The 23664-nt window shown below is 44.6% G+C and overlaps 1 protein-coding gene across 2 annotated transcripts in view; it reads left to right on the forward strand.

The window, feature by feature from the left end:
* The first annotated feature begins 248 nt into the window (after window positions 1–248).
* The window catches only part of MTF1 (metal regulatory transcription factor 1), a 40759-nt gene continuing 17343 nt past the window's right edge, over window positions 249–23664 (forward strand). For both annotated transcript variants that reach the window (XM_045898042.3, XM_045898043.3), the window contains exons 1-6: window positions 249–324; window positions 1954–2412; window positions 16838–17076; window positions 18012–18143; window positions 20687–20760; window positions 21214–21350. In XM_045898042.3, the coding sequence (XP_045753998.1) occupies window positions 2005–2412; window positions 16838–17076; window positions 18012–18143; window positions 20687–20760; window positions 21214–21350 (990 nt within the window). In that variant the 5' untranslated portion in view covers window positions 249–324; window positions 1954–2004. The remainder of the gene's footprint in view (window positions 325–1953; window positions 2413–16837; window positions 17077–18011; window positions 18144–20686; window positions 20761–21213; window positions 21351–23664) is intronic.

A 23664-nucleotide genomic window follows, 5' to 3' on the forward strand; every position in this document is an offset into this window, starting at 1 on the left:
GTCTGGCGCCAAAAGGCGGACACCCCGACAGCCGGCCGACTGCCGACGCAGCGGGCGCTTCTCAGCGCGGGACGAACTTACGGCCCCGCGACGTCTCCGCGGCACCCCGCCCCGCCCCGCCCCTCCTGCTCGCCAATTGGAGGCTTGAGCTCAGCCCCCACACCGCCTAAACCAACTAGAAGCGCCAGGGAGAGGCGGGGCCGGTATCTCCTCCTTCCTCCGGAAAGCGGAAGCGGAAGTGACGTTCGGGGAAGGTGGGGGCAATCATGGTGCCGCTGGGGAGGGGAGAAGCTGCCGCTGCCGCCGTTGCCGGGAGCCGCGGAGGTAAAAGGCGAAACTAGACGCGGCCTGGGCTGGGGGCTTCCCGGGGGGCGCGGGACTTAGGCTCCCTCCTGAAGCATTTCCCACTAGAGACCCCAGTCTGGTCACCATAGGGACCCCACCCCTCCTCCGTTTCCATGGGGATGGGTATCCAGCCCCCCTTCCCTGTTTCCATGGAGACCTGGACCCTGCCCCTCTTCGCCCGGCTTGGAGCCCCCCAGCCTGTCTTCAGATTTTTCTGTGTAGCCCCGTGTCGGGGCTGTCCCAGTCAGGTTCCTTTTCTCAGCCTTCTCTCAAGGGTGCTCCGTTTGTACTCCTCGTATGCCACCCTCAAGCCTCCTGGTCTTGTTTGTTCCGGACAGTTGGTCTCCGCTTAGCCGCTGATGGTGCCGGGGAAGCCCTGTGGGGCCTCCGGTGCTCTTATCTTTCCTCAGATGCAGCGAAATGTGCATCTACCGGGTTGCGTAAGCCAGAGCAAGGGGTCGGGCAGGTTCCTCCCGGATCTGATCCCTTGGCCTGTCTCTGCTAAATACTTCTCTGTCTAGCCGCCCCACTATGTAAAGGTTCACTTTCTAACCCAGAGCAGAAGAGAAAAAGTGCAAAGCCAGACTGAAAACTAAAAGTGATGTGCTGATTATTTTTAAATTCTGTTCTGCCTGCCAAACCCACATTTGTAGAACCTGTGTGTTTGCAGCTAAAGGAAGAAGAACGAATCCAGAACAGGAAAGCTTCAAATTTGGTATTTTTTCCAAGAGAACATACCTTTCCAAGAGAGTATGTCTTCCCAAGAGAGTATATCTGCAGGTCTTTCATTCATTTAGCTGACATCTCCTGAACTCTTGGTGTAATTGTATTGTGCGAGGGGCAGTAGAAACAAAAATAAGATTCACCGTTCCCTCGCTGCAGAGATCACACTATACAAGCATAGGTTCTAGCGGACACCACGTTGTTTTAGAAGATTAATGGATATAATGATCCTCATTGAATATGCCTGACTGGGGATCAGCCCCCCTACCCAGAAGCTGAAACATCTGTTTTAGAAGGAGGGAATGAATTCACACTTGTTTTCCCTGTTATTCTCAGACATTGTGCCTTAACATACATTATCTTTTTTACTCTGCGTAACAACTTTGGGAGAAGGAACTACCAGTCCCAGCTTACCCATAAGAAAAATCGGGTACAGAAAAGTTACCCAAGTAGTAAGTGGGAAAGCTGGGATTTGTGGGTAGGTGACCCTGCTTCCAAAATTCTATTTCCACAATAGACTATGCTGCCCCCATGGTCTAATCTGGGGGATATGTGACTGGGGTTTTCTTACTTTAAGACTTAAAACAACTCAGCCTTGAAGCAGTTTGCCCTTTTATCCCCTTTAGGAATTGTTTGGTAGTAAGGCATGTTTGGAAGGTCTTAAGAACTGCTACTTATTTCTTCAGTTTGTTTTTTTTTTTTAAAGACTTTGCTTTTCCTTTAAAATGACTTGATGGTTTCAAAGTTAAACTTCAAAAAATATTCCCAAAGAAAATGATTTTCATTTACTTTGGCCTATTCTTCAAGTGAGAGGAAAAATGAGCCCTGTGGTTGCTGAGGAGGTCCCTGGGTTTGACTCTTAACTCTGGCTTTGTCCTATTGCAGACAGGTCATTACCTTTCCATTTCTCACAATTGGGCTGAGCACGATTGAACCATGGGGGAACACAGTCCAGACGACAACATCATCTACTTTGAGGCAGAGGAAGATGAGCTAACCCCCGATGACAAGATGCTCAGGTTTGTGGATAAAAACGGACTGGTGCCTTCCTCATCTGGAACTGTTTATGATAGGACAACTGTTCTTATTGAGCAGGACCCTGGCACTTTGGAGGATGAAGACGATGATGGACAGTGTGGCGAACACTTGCCTTTTCTAGTAGGGGGTGAAGAAGGCTTTCACCTAATAGATCATGAAGCAATGTCCCAGGGTTATGTGCAACACATTATCTCACCAGATCAGATTCATTTAACAATAAACCCTGGTTCCACGCCCATGCCAAGAAATATCGAAGGTGCAACTCTCACTCTGCAGTCGGAATGTCCAGAAACGAAACGTAAAGAAGTAAGTAAAGCAGTGGGTGAGGGCCCAGTTTAGCTTTGGAGCAAAGTCCTTACACAACTCGTGTTGGCAGTTTTAGCTGGGGAATAAAGGAGTCCCGTCAATAAGGACCTACAATGGCTTTGCTTGTCAACAACACATATGCTTCACATTTTGTTGTGACTGCTTTCTGGAACTTTTAGTTTGTATGGCCACATTGAAATTTGGGAAAGCTGAATTCTAGTGTTTCAAATTTTCCTCCCCAAATCATAAATAAAATAGAAATTTCACTGAGGTAAGTCCATGTTTTGATGCTGAAATAACTAGATTTGGCTTATTTCTTGGGTGTGGATAAATAATTTGTTTTGGAGATGAGTATCTTGTAGAATATGTTTTATTTTCGTAGTGAATATTTGATGAATAATAAGGCCTCGCTTTCTCTCATAAGAAATTCAGGCAAGAGACAGTAAATGAGAGCAGGTTATCTAAAATAAGTGTTCATGCTCATACTTAGCTACTGTGAGTAAGGTAATGTACGTCACGATGGTTGGAAAACCGTAAAGCATTGTACAAATTGTACTGGTGTGGTGATCATTAGCAGAATGAAAGAGATGGTTTAAAGGTAGTGACAGGCATTATTTAGAACTGATTACAGGTCCATTAGAAAAAAACAGATCACTGGTAGTCGCCGTGTCAGGGACTAAATGTAAAATGTTACCAGACAGACATAGGGTAAATCGTTTAGCAAAATATTTTTCTCTTATGTTGTAATTAAGGTCTTGGAATTGGAGAATTTTATTATTCGTGCCATATGGCTTTTCCACTGCTAGCCGTAGAATCTCAGAGCTGGAAGCAACCAGAGAGAAACCTTCTCGTCCTACCTTCCATTTCAGGCAGGATTTCTCTATGGCATCTCTGACATGAGTTCATCTGGTCTCTGCTTGAACACTTGCAGAATGACGAGAGCACTGTGTTTCACCACTCAGCCTCATACATTTGTTGGCCAGCTCTGATTGTTAGAAAGCTTTTCCTTGTATAGGGCCAAAAACCTGCCTTCCTGCAGCTGCTGCCCACCGGTTCTGCCTTCCTCAACAATAGCAAGTTAAACCTTCCTCTGACAGGACAACAGATATTTAAAGATCATGGCTTTCTCTTTATCTTCTCTTGTACAGGCTAACCACCTTGATTTACTTAAATATTCCTCTGTGACATTCTTCACTAGTTTCTCATCAGTCTGATCACCTTGGATTATATGAATTCCAGTTATCCAAAGTCTTCTTAAAATTCACAGTGGAGCACAGTCTCCCAATAGTGAGGCAGCCAGCACTGAATACTGTGCGACTCTTATCTCTTAATCTGTACACTATGCTACAATTGCTGTATAGTTTGTATTTTATTAGCAGTGACATCGTACTTACTCTTAGCTTGTACTTGGAAATCTCTAGAATAGTGATTCTTAATTGGGGCAGTTTTGTTCCGCATAAGGCATTTAATAATGTGTGGAGACATTTTTGGTCGTCACACTGGGGAAGTGCTGCTGGAATCCAGTGGGTGGAGGCCAATGATCCTATTAAACATTCAGCAATGTACAGGACAGCCTCCTGCAACAAAGAATGATCTGGCCCAAAATGTTGATTGGCTGTTACCCAGTAAAACTTTTTACAAAACAGGCAGTGGGCTAGATTTGGCCCACTGGCTGGAGTGTGCCTACTCCTGGACTAGAACATAGGGAGCTTAGGGGGTTAGGGGGTAGTTGAAAATAAGGATGGAAAGGTAGCAGAGATCCAGACATGGAAGGCAGTGATAACATGCCCAGGGGTTTGGACTGTATTCTGGAAATAGTGGGAAACCATTGAAGGTGTCTGAGCCAAGGAGTGATGTGGTTAGAGTAGCATTTTAGAAATATTGCTCTGGTAGCAGTGGTAGCTTGATTGCCCAGTTAGGAGGTAGTCGTAGTTTAGATCTGGGGTTTCATTTGAGTCTGATGAAGGTTAATGGCCTTGTAAGTAGAAAGAATCCAGAGCTTTTGTTGAAGTATAAGAGAACCTCATATATTACTGGCGTTTGAAGAATGAGCCATGAATTGGGTATGATTCAAAGGATTCATCCATTTTTCCAAGTATGTCGGGTTTCTTCTCTGTCTTAGCTAAGAGGCTGCACAGAGGATTGATTGGAGCTTCAAGACTAGGAAGCATGTTGAGTAGTTAGAGTAAACCATGATAGGTACTTTATCAGAGGCCTGTTCAGACTGCCGTGTCAGGCTGAGGAGAAAGCAGGGGACTCTGCTGTTCGCCTCATCGTCTGGGAATGGTGAGTTCATAAGAAGAATCAGGAAGAGGAGAAAGTTTTGGGGGGGGCAACTGATGAGCTTGTTCGGAGTATAATGAATGAAGAGTCCTTGAGGAAAAGTAAAGTGAACAAGTTGAGAAGCCCATTGGAAATGTGGATCTGAAGTCAAGGAACTGGCTCAGGATTTACAAAGGGTTCAAATCACGGGCAGTTCACTCAAGGGAGGAGTCAGAGTTGGTCCGCGAATGTAAAGGCTAAAAAGATAAAGAGGAACCAAAGATCACATAGTCAAAGAGATGGGTGAAATACAGTGTTGTGGCAGGGAAGAGTGTCAGGGAGTGTGACTGTTCCTCTGTGACCCTGCAGAGGGATTGAGGGGCCAAAGAGAAGCCATTGGTTCTGCCCTCTGTCCACTGATCACACCATGAGAAGACTTTCTATAGAGCACTGGAGGCTGGAGCCAGATTTCCAGTGATGGAGAAGTGAGTGGGTGGTGAGGAAACTGGAGGCAGGAAGTGTCAAGTTGTGTGTGTGTGTGTGTGTGTGTGTTTACTATGGTATTTGGAGGAAGAGTGATGAGGTAGTAGCAACTCAAGGGGGTGGAATCATTTCTTTAACACAGAAAATGTGAACCTGGCTTAGAGCCTAAACTTTAAGCCATCCTCAGTTAATGATTACTATGTGAAAGTGCTTTGAGAGCAACTGTTTGGGAAACATTAAGTTGAATCGAGACAGAGGCTTATTACAGAATTTTTCAGAGCTTTTGATGTGTTAATAATTGCGAAGGAAGGAAATGCAGACTTCTCTGAATACTTTGAACTTGGGAAACCATTTTCAGGTGTCATTTCCAGGGTTGGTATTTTGTGGAACACATTTTGGGAAATGCTGATCTAGGCAGGAAAGGAGATGGTAGGGAGGGAATGATATTATGCAATCACTTATATGAGCTGTCGCTTTCCCACTCCGTGCTCCAGATCTTCCTTGACTCATGGTGCGGTTATGTCTCGATAAACCCGTCAGAAGTTGAAAATGTCATGGAAAGTACATTGAAGACACCTGGCCTATCGATCTCATAGCTTAGCTTAGCCTGCCTTAAACGTGCTCAGAACTCTTACATTAGCTTGTAGTTGGGCAAAATCATCTAACACAGAGCCAGTTTTGTAATAAAGTGTTGACCAGCTTATGTAATTAATTGAATACTGTGCTGAAGTGACAAACAGAATGGTTGTATTGGTACAGAATGGCTAGAAGTATATCGGTTGTTTGCCCTCCTGTTGATGGGGCTGACTGGGAGCCGTGGCTCGCTGCTAGGGGAGAGATCCAAATTCAGAATTTGAAGTACAGTTTCTCCTGGATGTGTATCGCTTCCTCACCACTGTATGGTCGAACCATCGTAAATTGGGGACTATACTTGCAAGCCTAGTTTATGATTCATGGCTTCAGGTCTTGATGATCATGTTGAGTAGATAAGGTGAAGGGTACTATGAACACCTTGTTCAATCTACTATGGATTTGGCTCACTGTACTTTCATCCCATCGTATCTTTCTAGTCTATCCATGAACCTAAATGGAAGATTCTAGAAACTTTAAAAAAATCAGTTGGTGTGGAGTTTGTTGGAGATTGAGGGCGAATCATCAGTGGCTTTTAGTCTTTGAAAATGTTGCTTAATGACCTGGCATTGCCTTCCTGAGGCACCATCTTACCTTAGCTTTTGCTTTAACAGTGATTGGGGTGGGGGTGGGGGGCACTTAAATCCATTTAATTGGCCTAAAGAGGCCAATGTTTATGACTGTTTGATAATACTTTTCATGATTTCTGTACCCCCACTCTTCCCCCTTTTTGAAAACCTGGTCTTTTCCCTCCATCTCCATGTCCAGGTGTTACTCTTGAGAAACCAAATCATTTGATAACTAGTTAGTTTTCTTGGCTTCCCAAGCAGTTTGTTTTCTGAGTCAGATTTTAGCCTGATTTTCCTGTTTACCCTTGATTGTTCTGTTGTTTCCTATAGTGTGTAGTTGGCTTACCTGTTACTTCACTTTTTTGCCTTTTGCTTGTCTTGCGTAAAAATAAACCAACCAGAACCTTGCTACAGATACTGTCTTCTCCTCCTTCCACAGGCCCACTGGTCATTCTGATTCTAATTTCGTGTATATTATTCTCATACTTGCTGTCTTACCACCATCCACCTGCTAATCTCCAATCAAAATATGTCCTTCTACACAAGTCAGCATTCTAAAGGGGGTTGCTCCTTTAATGCCCTGCTCTGGGCTTCTGAGCAGCTGTGTTTCCTTTAGTTGGTTCATGTAGCCCATGATTTCCCAAACTTTCTTGCATCCATCCCTTCCTGAGAACCTGCCAGGACTGTCTAGTTATGTGTTCATCCACCTCTGTATGAACCACACTGGTGAACATAATGTACCCCCTGTAGCTAACTGACCTTGCCACTTTTCTGCTCAGTAGTTGGCCAGGAAGTATGAAGAAAGCCAGGAATCCCATACCAAATATGTTCTCCACGATGCACCAAAGTATTCCAGTGCGTTGATTGGAAAAGAATATCTTTTTTTTTCCTACCAAGAAGCATAGTTACAGAGATGCTTTGTGAATTAGGCTGCTTGCTATTACTAGTCAGTGACACTCCAAGAGGAGTTTTGTGGGGTTTTTCCCCTTAGTATGACAAATTTTAAGTATAAGAATAAAGGGGAAATTTTGACTCTAGTGTTTTGCAATACGTCCTTTACTTTGGGAGACCTAGTTCCAATTTCATTCCTCATTATCAGCCCCTCAGGCAGTAGAATGATCCACTCTGACAAACCTGGATATTGCTGACTCTCCCAGAGGGGAACTACTTGCTGTTAGTCTTTGCATATATTGTGATTACATTTCTTCCAGGCTCCCTTCTGAACTCCCACAGAATTGCCATTCAGAACTAGGACTTTTGCTGCTTAAAATTCTGGTGTTAAGGATCCATTCACTCTTTCCACAGGCTTTTACTTATGAAGTACCTACTTTTGTCAGCTGTCCGGTAGGGCAAAGAAATAGTCCCAGCCCTTCAGGGAGACTGCTGGGGGCGGGGTGGGGGGGGTAGTTTGTTGGAGCCCAGGGCAGAAGCCGAAGCCGGTATGCCTGTTAGTACCTCTCCATAGCCCTCGGCACTTCCATCACTGAGGCCCCCTGGCCTGGAAGAGGAACAGAGTGTTTTTTTTTTTTTAAGATTTTATTTATTTATTCATGAGAGACAGAGAGAGAGAGAGAGGCAGAGGGAGAAGCAGGCTCCCAAGGAGCAGAGAGCCTGATGCGGGACTCGATCCCAGGACCCTGGGATCATGACCTGAGCCGAAGGCAGACGCTTAACCATCTGAGCCACCCAGGCGCCCAAAGAGGAACAGAGTGGTTTTGTGTACCTACTGGTTTTATAGCATGGTGCTGCAGGAATAACAGGTCTCAAATTTACATTTTATATGAGCTGTACCTATTGGGTATTGCTAACATTTTGGTAGTGTAGGACATTGGAGAAAGAGCCCAAATTTTAATGTTTTTCTCTTATTTAAATCAATCCTGTTCTTGAAATTGTTTCTTCTGTGATGTGCAAAGGGATAATTTAGACTTAGGTTCCATCTTTGCTCTGGCTTATTCTGTGTGGCCTTGGGCAAGCTGCTCTGTTTCCTCTTTTGTAAAATTGAAATAAAAATACCCCATTGCATTTTGTGAAGATTAAATGAGATTTATTCATACATAAATATACAACAGTATGTGCAAAAAACATTTAGCACAGTGTCTGGATCATCATGGTTGTTCAGTGAATGCTCATTTACTCTCCGTCCCTTGTAGGCCCATGCGGTTCTTGAAGGAGGTTCAGAGGTAATCTCCTGTTTAAGAAGAGGTTAAAATGGCCTTTGTTAGGAACTCTTTGGGAAGCATTTTCTCCTTAAAACAAGGTTATAAATTGTGATTGGGTTCCAGGATAGCCTGCAGAAGTCCCAGTAACCCCTAATTAGCTGAGCTGTTGTATTAATATCGCTACAGAATATGAACCACCGTTTATAATCAGGACAACATGTTTGTAGTCCTTTGGGTTCTGTGAACACCAGCCCTTGCCACATGTAATCTGTTCCATTTGACTTCCTTAGCACCCGGCCACTGGAAGTTACTTCCATTGGTGGGCAGTTGGAGCACCAGGCAAAAGCTGAGGGCTCATTTAAAAAAAAACCCAAAAACACCTTTTTAATTGAGGGGTAATCGACATGTAACATTATATTAGTTTCGGATACACAACGTAGTGATTCAGTATTTGTGTACATTGTGAAATGACCCCCACAATAAGTCTTGTCATCACACATAGTTATAGATTTTTTTCTTATGATGAGAACTTTTAAGACCTACTCTCTTAGCAGTTTTCAAATACACAATATGATATACCATTAACTGTAGTCATCATGGTGTGCGCTACATCCCCATGACTTATTTTATAAGCTGAGGGCCCTTAGAGCTAAAGAATGAGGACTCCAGTCATGCTGGCGGTGGTGAGAGGGTAAGACGGCTAGCATCTGCTGAGCGCCTGCTGTATACTAGTCACTGTGTGAGGGGCTTCAGCATAGCTTCGTATTTGATCTTCATAACAATTTATAGAATAGGTACTATTAGCCCTCATTTTACAGATGAAGAAAACAGGCTTAGAAACAAACAACTAGCAAGTGGCAGAAATGAGGTTTGAACTGAGGATGTTCTGGATGCCAAAGCCTGTGCTGTTCAGACATAACACACCACCTTTGTAAAGACAGGGGAGACTCAGCCACCGAGGCCTGTTAGCCGTGGAAAGGGGCAGCAGGAAGGCGTTAGTTCTGCGAGTGTAAAAGGCTGAGGTGTGGGAAGTGCTGTGTGACTCCAGCTCTGGTGGGGTGGGCAGTGCGAGGCCCGATGAAGCAATGAGGTCAGTCAGAGCTCTCCCACTTCCACTCTGAGCTCTGTGGTTGCACACTGTAGAGTAGAAGAAGTGAGATCAGTGCCTGCCTGGGAACAGAGGCGGTATCGGGGAGAGGGGTGGGAAGTCTCCAGCATTGGGGAGGAACGGACAGCTCCCACAGCCACTGAGGCCAGGCCAGTCGTTGACTTGTGAGAACCTTCATGCACTGGATGCTCAGGGCCAGAGACTCCTTTTCCTCACTGAGTAAGGGGCTGGTAAGGAGGGTCAAATCTAGTTCTCTTGGTCTCTCGTTTCTTTTTCCTCCAGCAGAAACCCAGCCTTTTTTCCTTTCTGAAAATTTTTAAGCTTTTGTCTCCTGGAGTCCAGTGTTTAATTTTCTCATTTTTGCTTGTCTCATTTACCTTTCCTTCTCTGATTCTGTTGACTTAACCAGGCAGTCATCTTTGTTAACTATTTCTCTATTCTAGAACTACTCAGAACATCTTGTAAACCGCTGTCAGTTCTCTGAAAGCTCATGCTTCTTGCCCATTATAACATTAGACCCCATCCTCAATGAGCCTACTCTGCACCCCTCCGTGCTCCTTACCTTAGTAATCAACAAGTGTTAGAGGCCACACAGGAAAGTTAAAGTGGTGCAATTCTTCAGCTCTTTTAGAGAAACGCATTCTTTATTATCCAGTGGAATCGTCAGTGACATTTATGTTCATATTATACATAATGCTAGTTAATTTTGAGAGGTGAGTTATGCGTCACCTCTTTCTTTAGATTCAGCTTGAGCATAACTTCCTTTGAGAAGTCTTTCTCAGTGGCCTCCAAGTCTAAGTTAGATGCTTTTCCCTGTACTTCTATTCTCACATCCATTATCAGCACAACTTCTCATATCGTATTGGTCTTGTCTGTCTGTTTGATTCTCCTCTTGACATTGAGCTCCTTGAGAGCAGGGACTGTTTTTTCTGTATGCCTGGCACCTTGGACAGTATAATCCCTGTGACATAATTTTTTGAAATCATGATAAACCTTACTTGTATTTAAATGTACCATATGTTGCAATACCTCTTCTCTGTAACCATGAAAACTTACGTGTTTTTTGCAACTTCCTGTTTGGATCCAGTTTGAGGAGGTTTAGTTTTCCCTTTTGTGAAATTTGGTGCTATTTAAAAACGATTCTGAAAGACCCAGAATAATGAATTCCATTTCCAGCCTCCCTCCTGATGGGGTAAGAGATTACTCGTCTATTCAGCACGTTATCGGGGAGCACGCATTGGCTTTGTCAGTCAACCTGTCTCCCCTACCTTTAAACACAAATACCTTCCCCAGTCTCTGTCCTTTCCCAACTTTCTCTCCTCTCTCTTCTCAGCCAAGTTCCTTGAAAGAGTAATTATATTCTGGTCTTTAGTTTCTTGCTTTTCCCTGACTTCTCAGCCTGTGACATTCTGGCTTCTAGTCCTACCCCTCCAGTGAAGCTAATCTTGCTGGGGTGCTTAGGATCTGGCGAGTCAGGTGAACCCAAGAAATGCTTCAATAGTCATCTCTGCTACATTTGACCTAGCTGACCATCCTTCCTTTGTCATTTGTCACCCTTTGTCACTACTTTCCTCAATATTAAGTCCTGCTGGTTTGTTTTTGTTTGTTTGTGTAATCAATCCTTCATTCATTCAACAAATATGAATGTGGTGCCACTCCTCCACCAGGCTAGACCCTGAGGCTGTGACTGAGACAGATGTGGGCCCTGCTCTCATGGAGCCTACAGTCCACCAGGAGAGTAGCCATTCCTGCATTTAACTCAACAAGTAGTTATTTAGTTAGTTATTTAGTGCCTCATGTTCTCCAGCTACTGCCATGCCCACCAACCAAAGAGCTAATGATGTAAAACAGTTCCTTGAGGAAGGAGCTTTTAATGGAAGCTTGAGTTGGCCAAGTGAAAATCCTGGACGGGAGTAGGGTTGGCCGGGCAAGGGGACAAGGAGGGGTAGTTAATGATTGATTGCACTGTTCCTTATAAAGTGACCAACTGCTGTCGCATCCTAAGAATGAGAGTCTGCTCTTATCAGCTGCCATTGTTGACGCGCTCTGATTGAGACATGCTACTCTTTTATTGCTGCAGCCACGGTCCACTTCTCCTTCCTGGTCGGTGACTATTTTGAAATCTCTGCCTGGCAGAACCAAAGAGGTTTTCAGTCTTGATGGGAAATCAGGATATAGGCACGAGAGGAAAATTAACAACACAGGCTAAGTGCCAAATAAGTGGTATAGTTTAATATGATTGGAATTCGGAGAAGGGCACTGTCACTTCGTCGTGTGTTGATCCTGGAGTGCCTTGGAGGTAGTGAGGCCTGAAGGGAAGGAAGAGAGAGACTCAGAAAAGCAGAGAAGGAAGCAGGCACTTCCAGCAGAGAGAATGGAGAGAGCAGAGGCAGGCAAGCGGGGACTCACTGTGGCGATTAGGGAAGGGGGGTCCTGTTGCCTGTGGGCCCAAACAGAGCCTCCTGTTGGGCTGGTGATGGAGTCGCAGGGGAGAAAGCAGAAGACACCTACGGGGGGACCTTGAATATCAGGCGAAGGGACGTTCGCATCTGAGCATAGAGGTGGCATGTGGAGAATACATTGTAGAACAAATCTGGGAACGATTGGCTTCAGACGTAGGCACTGAGACACGAAAACGCCTGGACTTCGGGGTCAGTCATTCTGCTGTCATCAAGGGCTGACAGAGCACCTCCTGTGTAGTAGTGGGAAGGCTGTGGAATGAAAAGTGAGGGAGCACTTGTGCAAGATTGTGTTGGGGGTTGGACAGATGAGACAAGGAGTGGGAGGGGAGATGGGAGGAGTTAGGGCTCCTCCCTTCCCCACACCCACAGGTTTTAGGGTTTGGCAAACAGTGGCCCACAGGCCCAGTCCATCCAGATGCCTGTGTTTGTAGAGTGGTTTTTACATTTTTAAATGATTTGTTTTAAATCAGAACAAGAACAGTATTTCGTGATATATGAAAATGATATGAAATTCAAATTCCACTGTCCATAAATAAAGTTTTTCTGGAGCACAGCCTGGCTTGTCCATTTATATATTGTCTATGGCTACTTTCACATAATAGCAGCAGGGTCGAGTGGTTGGAGCAGAGTCTGCATGGCCCACAGAGCCTTAAATATGTGCCATTTGGCCCTTTATGGAAACCTAGTACACCCTTGAACACACCTGTCCTTACCTCAGTCCCTCTCTGCTCTCAAGTTGCCTGTCCCTCTTCCCACCTGAGGTTTTTCCCTCCACTAGCCTTTTATTAATTAATTAATTTTAAGATTTTATTTATTTGATAGAGAGAGACACAGCGAGAAGAGGGAACACAAGCAGGGGGAGTGGGAGAGGGAGAAGCAGGCTTCCCGCCGAGCAGGGAGCCCGATGTGGGGCTCGATCCCAGGACCCTGGGATCATGACCTGGGTCGAAGGCAGATGCTTAACGACTGAGCCACCCAGGCGCCCCTCCACTAGCCTTTTAAATACCCTTCTCTTTTTTATATTCCTCTCAGATCCTCAGCTTCTCTTTTTTTCCGGGACCTTTCTCTTTCCAAATATGCTCAGGACCTACCCTACTCAAAAAAAAAAAAAGAAAGAAAGAAAGAAATCCTCATCAACTCAGAAGCCCTCTCTTGCTGCTGCTGTCCATCTCTCATCTTTACCTCCACTTCACCTTTGGTTTATTCACCTTCCTCCAGACTTCGGGCCCCAGCAGTCCATTAAAACTAGCCTTGCTAAGCCATTAGTGATTCCTAGCTGTTGGATCCAGGAGTTGCCCCAGTCCTGTCTTCCTTATTTTCTTGGACATTTCATGTTTGGATCATTCTTTTTCCTTGAGATCCTTTTTCTGTTGGCTTCTGTGCCATCGTTCTCCTTGGCATCTCTTCCTGTTTTCCCCTCCCCTCCCCCCACTCACCTGTCAGTGGCTTCTCTTCTTTTACCAGCACCTTACACATTGGTGACTTTCCAAGGTCTAGCCTTTGTCCTCTTACAAGAGCTATTATTTTATTGTATGCCTATGATACGCCTGTCACCATATTTAAATGCTTTACACAAATTATTCTTTTTTTTTTTAAAAGATTTTATTCATTTATTTGAGACAGAGAGAATGAGAGAGACAGAGAGCACATGAGAGGGGGGAGGGTCAGAGGGAGAAGCAGGCCCCCCGCGGAGCAAGGAGCCCGATGCGGGACTCGATCCCGGGACTCCAGGATCATGACCTGAGCCGAAGGCAGTCGCTTAACCAACTGAGCCACCCAGGCGCCCCTACACAAATTATTCTTGATCCTTACAACAAACCTAAAAACACAGGTTTTGTTTTCTCCATGTTATAGATAAGCAAAGTGAGGCTTAGTGCACTTAAGTAATTTTCCCAAGGTTACAGAATAAGTGGCAGAGCTGGGCTTGAACCAGAGCCTGCTATAGGTTAAGTCATCTACGTGTACTGATGACTCCTGCCGTAGGCTTTCCTTTCAGCTTGCAGCCTGTATGTCTATCTACTAGAAGTTTCTACCTGGAAGTCCTCGCACCACCTCAAAGCCAACTCATGATCTCTTCTCCACCCTCCATCCAGCCCCAGCTTGGTGATGTGACCATCTGTTTAGTCATCCAGGCCATACTCTTGACCTCTACTTTGCCTCCGCCTAACCCCTTCTGCTTCTCTGCACCCAGTTGCCACTATGGCCAGTCATTCCTCCCCCTTTAATTTCTCTGGAATTCATTTCTCATACTGTCCACTCTCACTTCCTTGTTCAGGTTCTTCTCATCCCCTCCTGGACTAATGTCCCTCTTCTCTTAGTCTCTATGCCTTCTTCTGTTCTCTTACCCTTCCAGTCCATCTTCCACTAGGCTACCAGAAGGATCTCTCCTAAACTGCAGATCTGATATGTTGCTCTTTTGGTTGAAATCCATTGGTGAGCCCCCATTGTCCTATTCTTCTACTCCATAGCTTGACTAAGGAGGCCTCACCTTATTTTTCTAGATCCTTCTCCTTATAGTCTCTTATATACTGCAGGTATGTTTGTGGTTCACTGTACCAGCACACTCATTCCTCTTTCCATGCAGTTCCCAAGGTGTCACCTCTTTTTTTTTATTTGAGAGGGGGTGCAGATGGAAAGGGAAAAGCGGACTCCCCACTGAGCAGGGAGCCTGATGTCTCGATCTCACAACCCTGAGATCATGACCTGAGCTGAAGTCAGATGCTTAACCTACTGAGCCACCCAGGCACCCTGTGTCACCACTTTCTAGACTGCCCTTCTCTTCCTGGTTTGTCTGAGGAACACATTTTCAGTTTATCCCTACAACAGACAGGCAAGTGAAAAAAACACTTCAGAGAGAGGACCTCAGCTTCTGAGCCTTTTACTACTTCTAGTCTTTCCAGGAAGAGTTAGGTTTCCCTTTTTTATATTCCCTAGGCACCTTGGGCAAATATCTGTTGCTGGGCTCAGCATAGTTTATAATAATTTGTGCACATATACCTCCTTAAAATTGGCACTCCTTAAAAGCAGAGATTTTTGTCTTGTTCACTTGTTATCTGATATGGTATCTAGCTTGTTGCCTGGGACCTGAGAGTTCAGTAACTGTGGAATGAATACTAATAGTGTAGTTGGAGATGTGGACTGGCTTTGGAGCAAGGTCGGGTCAAAGGATGAAGATGTTGGCGAAAGCTGAAGAGGAGACAATACTAGCACCCTGGTGTGTACAGCATCAGATCATTCACCACGTATTTTCACAAATGTTTGATCTCATTTCGTTCCACTCCACAGCACATGAGACAGGCAGGGTAGGCATTAATACTCATTTGAGAAATAAAGAACTGAGGCTCAGAGAAGCAAAATGAGTTGCGGAAGGTCTTGAACATAAGTGCCAGAGATTCAGTCTCCTCCAGCCACATCTAAGGCTGCTTCCCTTGCACTGGGCAGGCATGGGAGGGGAGAGATAAGTTCCAGAATAAACCTACATATCAAGGTGAAGGGAAAGGCGTGGCTTCGAGGAGAAGAAGATAAAGAGAGCCCTGTGGGATTGCTGTGCTGTGAAGGACAAGTTTTCAGGAAGGGAGGGCGATGCAAGAGGTTTGCAAATAAGTGAAGGCAAATGGAGAAGGATGGAAGGGTTTGGCCACTGGGAAGTGCAAGAGAATAATTTCCTGCAGTGAAACCAGCTTGCCAAGTTGTTAAGGAATATGTGGGCATCGAGGGAGAGGGAGGCACACATGTATGCCACCCTCTCAAGAAGTTTGGCGGTGAAAGTGAAACCGAGAGGCTGGCATTTTGAGAAATGTCATACCAGCAAATACTCCAAGAATTTCACGATACAGTATTTTCATTTCATAGACTTGAAACTTTGCAGTGGAAACTATGCTAGGGAGATACTGCTTGATGACTGAGTATGTCAATGTCAGGATATTTTAGACCCAGTTTAACATTGGTCAATTCCAATCAAGGTGGGGTGCCATAAAGCAGGGTGTTTAATCAAGCCTTAAAACAAAGTCAAGGGGGCGCCTGGGTGGCTCAGATGGTTAAGCGTCTGCTTTCGGCTCAGGTCATGATCCCAGGGTCCTGGGATCGAGTCCCACATCGGGCTCCCGGCTCAGCGGGGAGCCTGCTTCTCCCTCTGACCCTCGCCCCTCTCATGCTGTTTCTCTCTCGCTCGCTCTCTAAAAAATAAATAAAATCTTTAAAAAAAAAAAAACAAAGTCAAGGGACGCCTGGGTGGTGTAGTCGTTAAGCGTCCAACTCTTGATTTCGATCTCAGGGTCATGAGATTGAGCCCCGTGTCAGTCTCCGTGCTCAGTGGGGAGTCTGCTTAAGACTCTCTCTGTCCCTCCCCCCTGCACACACAGTCTCAGTCTCTCTTTCTCTTCCTAAAATAAATAAATAAATTTAAAAAAAAACACAAAACAAAGCCAAAATGTTATTTCAGTATAGGTAACTGTAACAGTGTGGGCCCACCTTTAGATGCTAGATGTATGCTAAGAGTTTGAAAACCCCCCTTAGTATATTCATTTAGAATATTCATCTGCCTACAAGCTTATCTCATCCCTGTGACTTATTATTTGTTGTTCTGGCGTGATTTGATCAAGGGGAAGATTTCCCCACTTTGTTGTTAGAGGTTGTTTTCTGTGTTTATGATTCCGACCTCTGTGTCCACATTTCCTGGGAGCCAGGCTCTGGGGGCAGTTAGGCCCTGGGCAGCTCTTCTGTCCTATTGATGAGGTGTCCTTTGTCTGCCAGGTAAAGCGGTACCAGTGCACCTTTGAGGGCTGTCCCCGCACCTACAGCACAGCAGGCAACCTGCGCACCCACCAGAAGACTCACCGAGGAGAGTACACCTTTGTCTGCAATCAGGAGGGCTGTGGCAAGGCCTTCCTCACCTCCTACAGCCTCAGGATCCATGTGCGAGTGCACACGAAGGAGAAGCCATTTGAGTGCGACGTGCAGGGCTGTGAGAAGGCGTTCAACACGCTGTACAGGTCGGCCTCTCCTCCAGCCCCTGTCCCTGGCCTTGTGATTGCCGAGCCCTCTCCTTGCCCTGTGCAGATGGGCAATTCCAGTGCTTTAAAGGGCACAGCTGGGGCGCGCCTGGGTGGCTCAGTCCGTTAAGCGTCCGACTCTTGGTCTCAGCTTAGGTCTTGATCTCAGGGTCGTGAGTTCAAGCCCCGTGCTGGGCTCCACGCTGGGTATGGAGCCTACTTAAAAAAATAAAATTAAAAAATAAAGAGCACAGCTGTGCTCTCGAATGTTTAAAATTCGCTGGAGGAACTTACTTAAAGATTGACGTATATGGGGTTGGTTAAAAAGGATAGTACATTCGTGTTCAGATTTGTATCTCCGGGAGTGACATACTGGCCTGGGGATTTTAATACTTGTACTGTTGCCTCCCCTTGGCTCAGGGTCTTGTACAGAGGCTTCTGTCATTTTCTTTCCCTCCTCACCTTGAAGATAACTTTTTCTACCACTCGTTAGCCAGTTCTCTTGTACACGTTTGTATCAGGAGACTTCTATTAGTCTTCAACTTTGGGTCTAAAATAACAAATGTGGCAATAGCTAACGCTTAGGAAGCACTCACCGTGTGCTAAGCACTGTCCTGAGTTCTAATCCTCACAGAGCTGTTACGTAAGTGGAAGCACAGAGAGGTTTTGTACCTGGCTCGAGGCTCCCCCATCCAATAGGAAGTGGGACCAGGATTTGAGTCCCAGGCAGTCTGGCTGCACAGTCACACTCCTACCACTAGGCTACATACTTCTCTGAATTTCTCTTCAAGCAAAAAATTTTGCACACTAGTATATTATGGATATGGAATTCTTAGGCACTGGATCCTGAAGCACATTAAGCTGACATGGGAGGGGAAGCTCTGTCGTACATTATGCAAATGACCGAGGGACTTTGTCTCTGGACTGTCTCGCAGGCTGAAAGCACATCAGAGGCTTCACACAGGGAAAACGTTTAACTGTGAATCCGAAGGCTGCAGCAAGTACTTCACCACACTCAGTGATCTGAGGAAGCACATTCGAACCCATACAGGAGAAAAGCCATTTCGGTAAGTCTTACTGTCGTCTGTTTGTCGCTGACCAGGTTGCAGCTGGGTGTCGTCATGTGGCCCTGACATTTTTCAAAGTGGAAAGAGAATTCCCTCCGCTAGTTCTTTGGCAGCTACAACCAACTGCTGCACACGGGAGGCGTGGCGATGGGTTCTAAGAGCATCCTTACTCTGGACTCTGGTGGTAGCCTTTCCGCCTCATGCTTTCCCTTTTTCAACGAGCAGTTGTTGAAACTCACTTAAGGTGGGAGGCACTTTTATCGGTGCTAGAGAAATACTAAGACACACGCTCTTCTCTTGGGCACGTAGTCTGGTGAGAAAGAAACCCCCAGTAACCAGACAGTACATGAGACCGAGGTGCTCAAACGACTGAGCACAACGGAAGGGAGAGCTACCTAAAAATCGAGGTGGGGAGAGGAGACGATGAGAGGGGAGATGAGGGGTAAGAATGCAGGTATTTTATTTTGTGGCTTGTTTAGTTGTTGCCTTGTAATACGTGTGTATTCACACATATAGGAGCATCCATTTTTGTCTGTATTTCAATCTATATATACATGTGTATATATGTGTATTTAATACATACACGTGTAAACGGGTAACCTTGAAGGAAGGACTTGTATCATCTACCTTCTTCTCTACTCATAGTGTAGAGTGTGGGTCTGGGCATTCAGTAGGGGTTCAAAAACAACTTTGGGATGATTATATGACTTTTTTATTTACTTATTTATTTATTTATTTTAAAATTTTTATTTGTTTATTTGACAGAGAGAGAGAGACAGCGAGGGAGGAAACACAAGCAGGGGGAGTGGGAGAGGGAGAAGCAGGCTTCCTGTGGAGCAGGGAGCCCGATGCGGGGCTCGATCCCAGGACCCTGAGATTATGACCCAAGCCGAAGGCAGACGCTTAACGACTGAGCTACCCAGGCGCCCCTATATGACTTTTTAAATAAGATCATCAGTTTGTAAGGATTTCCCCTAAATATAATATAGATGTATTATTGAAAACTTGCCCATAAACATTGTCTCTGAATTGTGGCAGGAGAGACTGCTGTTACGTACATGGCATCAAATATGCTACCTTCCCCCTCTCCTTATCAGGATCCTTAGATGGTGCCCCTGTCTTCAGGGGCAGTCAACTCTTAAACATCAACTGAATGGAATGGTGTTTTAAAATTAAAGATTTGGGGGCGACTGGGTGGCTCAGTTGTTAAGCGTCTGCCTTCGGCTCAGGTCATGATCCTAGGATCCTGGGATCGAGCCCCGCATCGGGCTCCGTGCTCGATGGGAAGCCTGCTTCTTCCTCTCCCACTCCCCCTGCTTGTGTTCCCTCTCTCGCTGTGTCTAATAAATAAATAAAATCTTTAAAAAATAATAAAATTAAAGATTCATTCCTGAGTCATAGCCCCTCTAACGGCAAGAGTATTTATTTATTTAGTAAGTAAGTAAATAAGTAAGCTGTATGCCCAACATGAGACTTGAACTCAAAACCCTGAGATCAAGAGTCGCATGCTCTACTGACTGAGCCAGCCAGGTACCCCTGAAAGTAAGAGTATTTAAATTCTAGTTGGTTACTCTCCACATTTTGCGACGCTTGGGTTACTTTTTCCTCCATAGGGCTGTTGAGGGGACTCTAATTTCTATTCAATCACATGCATTTTTTGAGGGTTAAAACTGCTAATTTTTCTTGAATATTAGATGGAGCTTTAGACACATGATTATATATTATTAAGAAGTAAAATGCTCCAGAGAAGCTTTCTATTTAAAGAAATAAAATACTTTGGCTTACAAGAAAATGCATTCATTCATATAAATAGTTACTGAATGTCTGCTGTGTGCAAGAACTACAGCAGATGTAAAGGACTACTTGGACCCTGCCCTCAAAGAGTTTATAATCTAGGAGAACAGATAACAAATGTATACACATAGAGATAAAATAAGATTGGAAATGACAGATGCCATAAAAGAAGCACATAGATAAATGCCTCAGGAGTTCTCAGGAGGGAGAGATTACTTCCAGCGCTGGTTATCAAGAAAGTAAAAGAGAAAGAAATGGATCTTGACACTGAAGATTATGAATAAGTCATTACAACCACTATACATTCTATATTATATGGTCAATGTAGTTGGGACTGATTTTGTTGTAGTGTTATATTTTAGGCCTCCTGCCTCTGTGAGAGCCTCTGTTCCCACTATTGACATCCCTGGTATTCCACTGGCAGTAGATTTTCCATATCGGCTCTGGATCGTCAATAGAATTCTGTTAAGTAATTCATCAAAAGACTTTTATTGTCAGAACTCTCAACATGTGACTTACTTGTAGGACAAGAAATATTTATCCTGGATCATCAGTTCCCTCTGTTCCCAGATCTGTCACTTTTTCCAGTGACCTATCTCCATTTCCCATCTCTAAAACCAATTTCCTCGATGAGACCTCAGTGTTCTGAACATGTGTTTTAGTTTGAGCTTGTATTTATAAGAGATGGTGACGATAAAGACCTGTTTCCCTAATGACTGCTGTTTCTTTTGCTTAAACAACTTCCTTAGGTGTGATCATGATGGCTGTGGGAAGGCGTTCGCGGCAAGCCACCACCTTAAAACTCACGTCCGTACACATACTGGTGAGTTTAGGCTGATTTGTAGTTTTCCTCTTAACCTTCATCAAGCCAGTAAGTATCTGTGTTTCCCTTGGGACCTGTAGAGCTTCGTGGAAGGAGCAAGCCTAATCAGCTTAGCCTTCACCTATAATGTTTGAGCTTCTTCCAGAGGTAAAAGGATCTAAAGGTTGGACTCAGGAATCCAACCTTAAGAAATGAAACCAGTGCAGAGATTCTCAAAAGAAGAAGCTGGGGGGGGGGGGGGGAACATATCTTCTCTTTAAACTTACCAGGGCAGGCTATGTTTGTTCTACATTCAGTTTTAGGACTGAAATGGTTAACATGTAATTTGTCCAACTTGTAACAACTGTTACCTGAACCCTCAGGAATATTTACTTCCCTCTGTTAGGGAAAAGTAGATGTCTGAATCCAGTGAAATGACTATGGGAATATTAACACTATTTGTCATTCTTGCAGGTGAAAGACCCTTTTTCTGCCCCAGTAATGGCTGTGAGAAAACATTCAGCACTCAGTACAGTCTCAAAAGTCACATGAAAGGTCACGATAACAAAGGACATTCATACAATGCACTTCCAAATCACAATGGATCAGAGGTGCGTGGTGTTTTGTCCCTTGTTTTGATCTGGGCAACATGGAACAGCAACATTTGTTTGTGTATCAAAATAAAAGGTTAAAACATCTTCTCTATGTATCCGTCAGTGAGAGGGAAGAAATCAGGGTCAAGATCTGTGTCTTTGTGACAGGATGGTGCAAGCCAGAAATTTCACCAGGCGCCCTGTACTTCAGCTTTTGATTCGGCTCTGCCTCCTTCCCATCAGATATGGTGCAAGAGGTGCCTTGTAACCAGAGGTCTCAGATGGGTCAGCCAGATGCTCTAAAAGGGTCTTATTTTCTCATTTGTGTCTACAAAATGGTACATCTGTACTTGAGTTTGGAACACAAATTAATGCTTTGCTTCATACATCTGTTTAATCTATCATTGGAGAACCAGGCAGAATCTGGAAGGTTCCTTGCCCTTTTGAACTGTCTGTAGGCCAGAAGGTTTGAGAGCCACTGACAGGAGGTGCTGAACCACAGAACATTATTCTGCAGTTTTGGACAGTTGGTCTGTTTTTTGCCAAGGCCCTCTACCATATTTCCCTCTCCTCTGCAGCTCCATTCTGGAGAGGTCCTAGGAGAAATTTGCCGTTTTTACTTCTTCTTCTTCTTTTTTTTTAAGATTTATTTATTTATTTGAGGGAGAGAGAGAGAGCGACAGAACATGGGGAGGGGCAGAGGGAGAGGGAGAGAAGCAAACTCCACTAAGTGTGGAGCCCAGTATGGGGCTCGATCTCACAACCCTGAGATCACAACCTGAGCGGAAATCAAGAGTCAGATGTTTAACCGACCGAGCCACCCAGGCACCCCTACTGTTCTTACTTCTAACATATTGGGCACTTATGTATGTCTCTTAAACCTGGGAAGTGAGTATTATTATTATCTTACTATTTCATAGATAAAGGAACTGAAACATACTGACCTCCTTTTGAAAAATGAGGTTTTTACCTGAAGTAGGCAATACGATTTTGATTTGGGGAGAGACAGCATACTTTAATTCTCTGGTTTCCAATTTTTAAATAGCAAAGGATCCCTTCAAACAGATTCTGCCCCTGTATCTTATTAGTAACAATAACTAACATTTACTGAGTGTTTACCTTGTGCCAGATTCGGTGCTAAGTGTTTTTATATGGATTATCTCACTCAGAAGAGCTCTGTGAGGTCAATACTGTTATTAGCGCCACATTACCAGTAATGAAACTTTTGAGACAAGGAGAAATTAAATGACTTGCTTAAGTATCCAAAGCTTTTAATTACTCTAATTGAGACAGGCAGTCTGATTCCAGAGCCTGGTTCTTGACCCCTGTGTTGTGAGAGGCAAAATAACGTTAGCTGTGACGGCTGTGGCCTGTGGAGCTCAGCTTCCTGAATTCAGATCCAAGCTCTGCTATTGATCAGATGGATGCCCTTAGGCAAATGGCATCTTTGTGCCTCAGTTTCCTCTTCTGGAAAACCAGATAAAAACATTAAGATCCGAGAGTCTTCATCTACTAAGCTGCCTGTACTAAGTCGTGATCAATCTTCTCATTCATGTGACAATCCAAGGACACTTTAATTGGTGACAGCCCCTAAGCACTGGGACGCCCCAGTGCATGGTGCTCAGATCTCGTCTTCTCTGGGTCACAGCTCATTCCCCAGTAAAGGGAAGCTCCTCTCGTCCCAGGCTTTCAATGCCATCTAGATTGCCTCTAAGTCCTAAATAAAGATCTCCAGCCTGGATCTCTTCCTGAACTCTAGCCTTGTACAGACAGGCCCCACTTAGGATGGTTTGATTTTATGGGTGTGAAAGTGATATGCATTCAGTACAAACCATACTTTGAATTTTGATTTGAATCTTTTTCTGGCCTAACAGTAGGCTGTATGATCCTCTCTTGTGATGCTGGGCAGTGGGAGCAAGCCACAACCCCCTGTGAGCCCTGTAATCACAAGGGTAAACAACTGATAACACTTCCAACTATTCCAGACCCATTCAACTGGTCTGTTTTTTCCCTTTCAGTACAGTATTCAGTCAGTTACAGGAGCTAGTCAGCACTTTGTTATAAAATCAGCTTTGTGTTAAATTATTTTGCCCAATTATAGGCTAATGTAAGCGTTCTGAGCGCGTTTCAGGTAGGCTAGGCTAAGCTGTGATGTTTAGAAGGTTAGGTATTCAGTGCATTTTCAACTTAGGCTGGGTTTATCAGGACGTAGCTGCACTATAAGTTGAGGAAGAGCAATATATTCAGCCTCCCTCTTCAACCCAGAAAACATCAGTCTTCTCAAATTTGATATGTCCAAACCTCCTCCACCTACAGGTCCCCACCTTAGTAA

Source organism: Mirounga angustirostris, unplaced genomic scaffold (genome assembly GCF_029215605.1).
Source record: "Mirounga angustirostris isolate CCGP_5_RB_7025 unplaced genomic scaffold, mMirAng1.0.hap1 SCAF_4, whole genome shotgun sequence".
Classification (NCBI taxonomy): Eukaryota; Metazoa; Chordata; class Mammalia; order Carnivora; family Phocidae; genus Mirounga; species Mirounga angustirostris.